The sequence below is a fragment of the Chrysochloris asiatica genome, unplaced genomic scaffold, assembly GCF_000296735.1.
Source record: "Chrysochloris asiatica unplaced genomic scaffold, ChrAsi1.0 scaffold00045, whole genome shotgun sequence".
In the NCBI taxonomy this organism is placed as follows: Eukaryota; Metazoa; Chordata; class Mammalia; order Afrosoricida; family Chrysochloridae; genus Chrysochloris; species Chrysochloris asiatica.
Genome location: NW_006408563.1, coordinates 7,895,016 through 7,904,634, shown reverse-complemented (window position 1 = coordinate 7,904,634; position 9,619 = coordinate 7,895,016). Strand labels below are relative to the sequence as shown.

The 9,619-nt window shown below is 41.9% G+C and overlaps 1 protein-coding gene across 1 annotated transcript in view; it reads left to right on the top strand.

The window, feature by feature from the left end:
• FAM117B (family with sequence similarity 117, member B) overlaps positions 1–9,619 on the top strand; it is a 139,796-nt gene that overhangs the window by 415 nt on the left and 129,762 nt on the right. Inside the window, exon 2 of the mRNA XM_006862028.1 lies at positions 5–198. Coding sequence (XP_006862090.1) covers positions 5–198 — 194 coding nt within the window. The remainder of the gene's footprint in view (positions 1–4; positions 199–9,619) is intronic.

Genomic DNA, 9,619 nt, shown 5'->3' with positions numbered 1-9,619 from the left:
GGAGCCCCCCGCGGCCGCCGCCTCCGCCGCCGCTGCTGGGCACCGTGTCCTCGCCTAGCTCGTCGCCCACCCACCTGTGGACCGGCGAGGTGAGCGCGGCCCCACCCCCAGCCCGTGTCCGGCACCGGAGGAGGTCTCCGGAGCAGAGCCGTAGCTCCCCGGAGAGGAGGAGCCCGAGCGCCCCGGTTTGCAAAGCAGGTACGTGCGGGGGGCCACGCGGCGAGTGGGAGGCGGGCGGCGGGCAGGGTTCGGGGCGATCGCGCGGGGGACTGCAGCGCTGCCACAGCGGAGCCCGGGTGGCCGGAGGCGGGGTCGGGGCTGGCGGTGTAGCCCTGTCGCCCCATTCATCCCGCATCGCCCCTGGCCAGGGAGCCGCAGCCGCGAACCTGGTGCTTGGGCTGAAGCGTGTTAATGATAAACCTGGAGCTCTGGCCGCCCGCGGGTTGACTCGGGCCTCTCTCCTTTTCTTGCCCGCAAGTTGGGGTGAGGCTGAGGAGTGGTTTGTCACTTGTTACAGTGACATGGTTTGTGCTAGTATATAGCACATGTCTGCTGCGACGTATTTGCATTTGTCTTCCTCAGTTTCAGATCTGGGGGACTAAGTGCATTCATTTCCAAGGCACATTTGGATCAGGGAGGAGACTTGAAGGTGGCAGCGTTGTAACATGTCCTAAGACGTGGTAAAATGGGTAGCAAGAAGTGAAAAGGAAGTTAAGCAAGATTCCTCTGGAAGGTTTATAGGCTTTGTCTCTCAGAATCTGGGAGTATTTCTGACATACTGATTTTGTGTTCAGGAATAAAACAACAATCTGATTATCTACTTGGAAAAAAAGAACAAAAAACAAATTCAAGAGACTGTTTTGTTAGTAATTTGTTGTTGTTAAGTGCTGTGGAGTGCGTTCCAACTCATAGCAACCGTGTATAAGGTTCAAGGAGCAGCTGGTGGATTTGAACTGCCTTGTGGTTTGCAGTCCAGTGCTCCTCCATTGCCACCCCAGAAGTCCATTATTATATTGTTAGTAAGTGCCTTGGAGTCGATTCCGACTCATAGCAATCCTGTATAGGGTTTCCAAGTGGCGACTGGTGAGTTTGAACCACTAACCTTGTGGTTCAAATCCACCTTGTGGTCCAGTACTTTAGCACACAGCACCAAACCTGAAAACTGTTTTGCTCTGTTGGGAGCTCTGTTGGGAAAGGTCCAGAATAGAAATATCAGATCTGAAGGTGTCATTCATAAAGAAGAGTAACTCAGGAGAAACCCAGAGTGTGAGCTGTGGAAGGGCATAAAATATATTATCTGATTGCCTTACTATCTAGTGAAGAAAGAAATAGGTGGTTTTTAGATAATGTAATCGTATTAATACTTCTAAGGTATACATTTGTTTTTCTGTCTGGAGAATTCCTGTTAGACTCTTCCAGGCAGAATGGCTGGAATTTCAGAAACTCAGTACAGTAGTTTCTAACCAATTAATTAAGTCAGACAAAGTAGTTGCAGGGGTTTCAGAACTGGAGGGAGTAGTATGTCTTTCTTATACTTATTTTATGGAAAGAAGCCCTGATGTGGTGCTGTGGGTTAATGCTCTGGACTGCAAAGTCAATTTGAACTGCAAAGGTGACGGTTCAAGCTTACCAGTCACTCCTTGGAAACCCTACATAGGGTCGCTGTGGGTCGGAAACGACTCAACAGCACTTGACAACTACATTTTATGGAAGATTGCAGATAATAAATACTTTTTTGGAGAGAATTTGTTCTGGATAATGATCAATAGTTTTTTTTGTGTGTGTGTGTTTTCTATGAGAACAAGAGTATTGTTTTAAGTCTTTTGAGGATGCCCTTTGTTTTTTCTCTCTTTGATTGTTAAAAGTACCAGAACACCCACTCTCCTCTACACACACATCCCTACTGATAGCTATTGCTTTTGCTGATCTCCTACTATATTGTGATGGAGGATAAACCAGCAAGGTCGGTTTGAACCACAAGATTGGCAGTTCAGACCCACCAGCCACTCCTCAGAAGCTTTATGAATCATAATGGACTCCACAGCACTTTAACATGATAAAGGAGCCCTGGGAGCCTAGTGGGTTGCTTGTTGAGATGTTAACCATAAGGTCAGCAATTCGAATCTATCAGTTCCTCCACAGGAGAAAGATGTAGCTTTTGGCTTCCATTAATATTTACAGCTTCAGAAACACTATAGACGGTCACTATGATTCGGAACTGACTTGACGGTACACCACCACCACCTGTTGAAACTTCAAAGATTATATATTTTATACTAACAGCATCAAGGAGGTAGCTTCATGATGTCTGAGAAAAAACTTGAGAAATATATAACACACCAAGATTACATGTGTTTAGTTTTGGAAGCAACTCTTCTGAGATGTCTGTTGAACATTATTGCTTCAGTTTGCCTTCGACCTTCTGTAGTCAGGTGGAGGGACTGGCAGGTGGAGGTAAAGAACTTAAGTGGGCAGTAGAGGAAGGAGTTGAAGACCTTAGTGTGATAATGGAATCTCGCTCTGTCTCTACTATTTGGCATTAAAAGCACAGCAGCTTGAGAAGAGCCAGGTTGCATGGAGTATTGGCAGTGTATATAGGGCCACTGTCAGTCACCATCTATCCCACAGTAGTAGGTTTCGGGAAGGTGTGGAGGATGGCATGCTTTCCTTCTACTCTCCAGGAGTTCTAGTATTTCCTGGGATCTCAGACTTCTCTTGTTACCTCTTCATGTTTCTTTCTCAAAGCTCCCGTCTCCTAGATCAGTCATTTCATAGAGTGTTACTGTAGTAAAGTGTACAGAATCATTTGGTTTGGCCCTGCCAAGGCAACTGCAGTTCCAGCCATCATGTTGTGGTTGTTAAGTGCCATTGAGTCGGTTCTAACTCATAGCGACCCTGTACAGGGTTTCCGAGGAACAGCTGGTGAGTTTGAACTGCTGACCTTGTGGTTCCCAGTCCAGTGCTGATCTACAACACCATACCAGGAGTCCAACCCTCACATTGTTGTTGTTAAGTCCCATCAAGTCAGTTCCGACCCATAGCGACCCTGTATAGGGTTGCCTAGGAGCGACTGGTGAGCTTGAACTACCAACCTCACAAGTTCAGACGGCTGTGCAGTCTGGCGCATAATCCACAGCGCCACACCAGGACACTAGCCTTCACATTATTGTTATTTTATGTGCTGTGGAGTCGCTTCCGACTCATAGCGACCCTGCATAGGGTTTCTTAGGCTGTAAATCTTTGCGCAAGCAGAAAGCCTCGTCTTTCTCCTGCAGAACAGCTGGTAGTTTCGAACTGCTGACCATGAGATTAGCAGCTCAGTTCGTAACAACTACACTACCAGAACGTCTTGCATTAGGAGTGAGTTAATTAAATGTTTTGACCAAATGTAGCATGCCAATTTTTAAGTTGAGAATTTTGTGTGGTTTGCAAATGATGTTATAAATTGTGGCAGAAATAAGATTGCATATCCGTGCTGTATAGGGTTTTCAAGGAGCAACTAGTGGGTTTAAACCACCAACCTTATAGTTAGCAGTCCAGTGTTTATCCTACAACCAAGTCAGGACTCCTTACGAAGTCATGTTGTTGTTAAGTACCAGTCATACTGAGGTGTAAATGTCTGATAGCTTCCCACCCAGGAATATTTTCTTGTTTTCATCCTAGTGAAGTTCTAGGCATTGTGTGGGGTGAGGTGTTTTTATATTCTATATTTTCATAATATCATTGAGACCATTTGCTGTTTTTGTAATACTAAATCAGAAAGGGGCGGGGGGGGGAGGAGAAGCTTTGTTATCATTAGACTTCTTTTTTGATTAAAGGGAAATTATCATATGTACTCATATGTATCTCATGTACTTTGGACATGTCAGGAGAGACCAGTTCCTGGAAAAGGACATCATGCTTGGTAAAGTAGAGGGTCAGTGAAAAAGGTGGATTGACACAGTGGCAGCAGCCCTGGGCTCAAACATAACAGCAGTGATGAGGATGGCACGGGACTAGGCATTGTTTCGTTGTTGTCCATAGGGTCATTATGAGTTGGAGCCAACTTGATGCCACCTAACAACAGCAATATAATCACAGGTTTCAGGGGGCAGTGCTGTTCGCTGGTAGACTCCTGCCTTCCTTGTAGAGACTTGTACTAGATTCCCAGCCGATACCCTTCAAGTGCAGCCACCATTCATCTGTGAGTTGCTGTGATACTAAACAGGTTTCAGCAGACTTGTAGACTATGATGGATTCGGAAGGAAGGCTTGTAGATTTTCTGAAAAATCAGTCAGTAAAAACCCTGTGTATCACAGTTTGAGCCCATTGTTCATGGGGTGCCATGAGTTAGGGTAGACTCACAGCTGACAACATCACTAGTTCTCAGCTTTAATAAAATAATGTAATCCTTATTGTAGAAGAGAAGAGTCTACTCCTTGTAATTTTGTAAACCTCATGCTGTAAAGTAGATGATGATAATGTCTTATTTCATATTATGGTAATGATTAAAGAATGAGAGAAAATTGAAAAAATCCTTAGAACAGTACCTAACAATTGTGTGTCATATAAGCTTTGTGTCTAGTTTTAGTAAATATAACAAATTACTTTTACAGACTCAGTTTTCATGGTTGTATGAAATTTCAAATTAGAGAGAACATTCCCTGTGAGCACCAAAAAATTGTTTTCTAGAGTGCGTCTATGATTCATGTGTATCAGAAGCACTTGTGGGGTGCATGTTAAAAATGGAGGTGTTTCCCATGTCCTACTCCTAAGGGTGAAAGCAGTCTTACCCCAAAGTGATTTTTCTGTACTTTAAATTTGAAAAACAGTTGCTAGAAGCCTCAAGGAAAATGGTTAGAAAACTGCTTTAGAAAAAAGTGTTAGTAGAGTACTTATAAAGTTAGGTTTGCAGTGTTGCTGATGTATAAATGTATTATATAGTGACTTCCTACTGTGAAAAATGTATGTTTGGTTCTCTAATCTTTTCTTTCCCTTCCTTTGGATGAATTATATTGTATATGAATTTAGTTGTTTATTGCGGTGGGGAAAAAGCAAAGAAGAAAAACCCAAAACAAGAGATGGACCTCTATTTTAAATACCAACAGAGAGAAGACGGGTTTTCACATCTAGTATCAATGCTATCCCCTCTGTACACAGCGTAGATAGGGATGGACAACTTAGACATTAGCTACCTAAAATGAGGGGGCGATAAAGGCACAAAGTGACTGGCTTACAAGGTTTCAAGAGAGAGTTTAGTTTAATAGTGTGTGGGGAAAAAAGAGTCCCCACTGAATAGCTTTCATCATGTCTAGATGGGTCTGGTTAAAAAAGATGGGGATAAGATTGTTATGATTCAGTAGTGAGTAATTGTTATCGTGACTAATTGCAACTGTCACAATTACAAAGGTAGAAGTTTTGTAACAAAAATGGAGTAGTTAATCTTACAATCCAGAAACAAAGAACCATAGGACCATCCAGGGAGAAGAGCACAAGTGGAATGTGAGACTTTATCCAGAGAAGCAGCGATACCAAAGATGGAGGCAGAGATGGGGACATGGCGAGAGGGAGCAGCTGAGGACTGTAGACTCATGGGAAGACAGAGACAGAGCTGGCAGCCAGGAGGCTGACATGCAGAATGTGCCCTTTGGTGTAAATTATTATATATGCATGAGTGTTTTTTAAAAAAAATGCTGAAGTGAATAGAGAGAAATACTGTTAACTGATGGTACATGGAGGGAATTATAATCATTGTAATGAAACAAGGTATATGATTTGTTGAATGTAAAACTGATGATCTGCCCTGTAAACTTTTACTCAATCCACAATAAAAAACCTTAAAGAAAAAAAGAGATGGACTTCTCCAGACTAATTGGCAGAACCAGGAAAATCGAGTATCAGAATTTAATATTTATGGTATCTTTGATTTCTGCTTTCTAGTACCTTGTAAAGTACACAGCTCTAAGAACTCAGTGTTTCTAACATTGGGAGGATTGCTGCTAACTTCACACCTTCAAGGGAATCCTTTTGGCTTGTGATGTCTGTATTTTACAGTTGAAGATGGGCAGAATAGAACCTTATTCTTAGTTCTATATCTTGGCTTAGTAGATTCTACATTGAATTCATTTCAGTTATGTAAGCTTGGATTAAACTACTCCAAGAGGGCGTTTAATAACAGAAGGAGTCCTGGTAGTGCAGTTGATTATGAACTGGGATGCTAACCACAAGGTCAGTAGTTCAAATCTACCAGTAAGCTCCCTGGGAGAAAGAAGAGGCTTTTTGCTCCTAAATATTTACAGCCTTGGAAACCCTATGAGTCAGAACCGACTCAACAGTGTACAACCACCACTGCCACCATGTACAATATATGCACCATGTGCATAACTGGTAATATCAAGATGTAAGGGACACAGAGAACTCCAGAGATTCACAGACCTAGTAATATGATGAGTTCTCTAGTCTCATACCCATTGTTGTCAAGTTGATTCTCCTGTACAGCGACCCACCGTAGGGTTCTCAAGGCTATACTCTTGATGGGAGTAGACTATCACATCGCTCACCTATGAAACGGTAGGTAGCTTCTTCTGCTGACCTTGTGCTTAGCAGCCAAATGTTTAACTATCAGGGTTCTTCTTCTGGTCTCATTTAACTTCATTGTACCCTCGAGTCAATTTTGACTCATAGCATCTTAGTAGGACAGAGTGGAACTGCTCCTTAAGGTTCCCGAGACTGTGAATCTTTACTAACTCGTTAATTGAGTCCGTTCTGACTCATAGTGACCCTGCTCTAAGGAGCAGCTGGTGGGCTCGTACCGCTGACATTGTGGTTAGCAGTCCAGTGCTTATCCTACATCACCATACCAGGACTCCTTATGGATTTGTGTTGCTGCTGTTGTTAGGTGCCGTCAAGCCGGTTCCAACTCATAGTGACCCTGTATAGGTCTCCAAGAAATGGCTGGTGAGTTTGAACTGCCGACCTTGTAGTTCAAACCAACCTTGTGGTCCAGTATTTTATCCCACAGTGCCACACCAGGACTTCTAGAAGAATATAGACTCATGTTTAAGTGCTGTCAGTTTGGTTCTGATGCTTAGCGACCCTGTATAGGTTTTCCAAGGAATAGCTGGTTAGTTTGAACCGCTAACCTTGAGGTTCAAACCGACCTTAAGGTCGAGTGCTTATCCTGCAGCTCCATACCAGGGCTTATCATTTATTGGTTACGTGCTGAGAAATCTATTCTGACTCATAGTGACCCTGCATAGGGTTTCCAAGGCTGTAAATCTTTATGGGAGCAGTCCAGCTCATTAACCCGCAGCACCGCACCAGGACTCCTTTGGTTTTAATTCCAAAGTATTTCCAGGTAGACTCAATCTTACAGTCTTTTGGTTTGCAGTCAAGCACATTAACCATTTGCACTGCCCAGTAATGCATTATGGGATAGTTGTATGTCAGTGAAAGGAAAGAAAGTAGCAAAAAGGATGAAGGGTTGAGTTAAAGATTTATTTATTTGATGAGGAAAACTTAAGGATATTTATAGGTTTAGGGAAAGGAATCAGTAGGAGGATGAAAAATTGCAAGTTTAAGAGAAGATGGAAATAATAGATGGAGGAGAGTTATGAAAAAGATGAGAGGCAATGGGATCCAGTACATGGTAAGGTTCAGAAATCTTGAAGACAACTAAGGACACTTCTTCCTCTGAGGATAGGAAGGAATATGAGTGGGTTAAAATGATAGATAATTTAGCTGCTGAAGGGAAGGAAGTTGAGAACATCAGCTACTTCCATCTCCAAACTGCTTGCAAAGAACAAAACAGCATATTTGTCATAGTACTATGTTAGTACATTTAAAATTTATTTTTATCAAAGTACACGTACATAATTTAAAATGTTCAATAGCACTAAGCTTATAATAAAATGTTCCCCTGCCACATGCCTTTCCACTCCCAGTTCCTGTCCCATAGAGGCCATCATTTTCAACTCTTAGTGTTTATCTACAAAATTCTAAATATATTCCTGCTTTAGGGTTTGTTATAGGGGTTTTTTGTTTGTTTGTTTGTTTTAGTATTATATACTCTATAGTGGCTTCCCAGTGTGGAAAATATATTATTTGGTTCTCTTATCTTTCCTCCCCAACTCTCCGAATATAATCATTACATTCTTTTGGTTAAATCAGTATAAATGTTTACATTAGGATGGTGCAGTGGTTAAGTACTTGGCTATCAACTGTAAGGTTGGCAGTTCAAACCCATGAAGCTACTCAAGAGAAAAATGTGGCAGTCTACTTCAGTAAAGATTTACAGCTTTGGTAACTTTATGAGGCAGTTCTACTCTGTTGTTCAGATAGAGTCATCATGAGTCTGAACCAACTCAATGACAATGAGTAATGTTTACATTATTATGATGTATTGTTTACAGTAGAGCCTTACTGTATGCTACAATTGTATTTACTTTCTTTATAACTTTTTATGCTCCTTGAAGTTAAAATTGCCTTGTTTTTTTTTTTTTTTTTTGTTTTAAGCTTCTTATTGTGAATTGAGTGAAGCTTTATAAACAAGACCAACAGTTTTACATTGAGTAAATCATATACATCGTTTTATCTCAATGGTTACAATCCCCTCCCCACAAGGACAGCTATCCTGTTTCCTCCCTATGGTTCCTATTTCCATTCCACCCAGCTTCTCATCCCTTCTCAACTTTGTCCTTTGGTAAATGTGGCCCTTTTGATTTTAAATGATTGGCCATGCAATGATGAGCATACCTCACTAGTGTTGTTGGCCCCACTATCTACCTGCCTACTGCTTGGCTGAACATTGGGCCGCAAGGGTAAAGTTCCTTCAAGCTCTGAAGGGGTGGTCGAGGGCCATAGTCTCAGGTTCCTCCAGTCTCTTTCTGACCAGTAAGCCCAGTTTCTTTTTTTTTTTTTTTTTTTTTTTTTTTTTTTTTTTTTTTTTAATTTTGAGGTTTGTTCTACATTTTCTCCCACTCTATCCAGAACATTCTAATGTGATCCCTTTCAGAGCAATTGGTATGGGGAGGCAGGCACCATTTCATTATTCTGGTCTCAGAGTCATGAAAACTGATGTCCACATGTTCCAATAGTACACTGGATTTATTTATGCCAAGCCTCTTCAATTCTCATCACTCTTCTTTCTTCTGCACATGAAGAGACCAATAGCAGCATCTAAGCTTTAAGATCACAGGTATTACTCACTAAAGTAGGATATAGAATATATTCATTGTGGACTATCCAATTGACCAGTGTTCCCTTAGACTGTGGTCCTGAGCCCCCAGGCCCAGCAATTTTCATTGCCTTAAGATGTTTGGTAATATTTTAAGTTTTCATCATTTTGCCCACTATATGCTCTAAAACATTCACAGGTGTTTTTGCAGGAAAGGTAAATACCCATGTACAGATATCCTTTTCTAACCTCTATTGTATTTGTGAGCTTACTCCCAGTCTTCGGCCCATACCCATTCAGCCTGAGTCTGTCCGTGAATCTACCTGCAGAACACTATTGTTCCAAGGTTGTGTATATTATCAATATTTACCTCTATCCCTTAGCCCTTGTATACCTACCTGTGTCTTCACCTGTCTTCATCATTCTTCTGCTAACCTCCCTCTTTTTTTTTTTTTTTTTCCACAC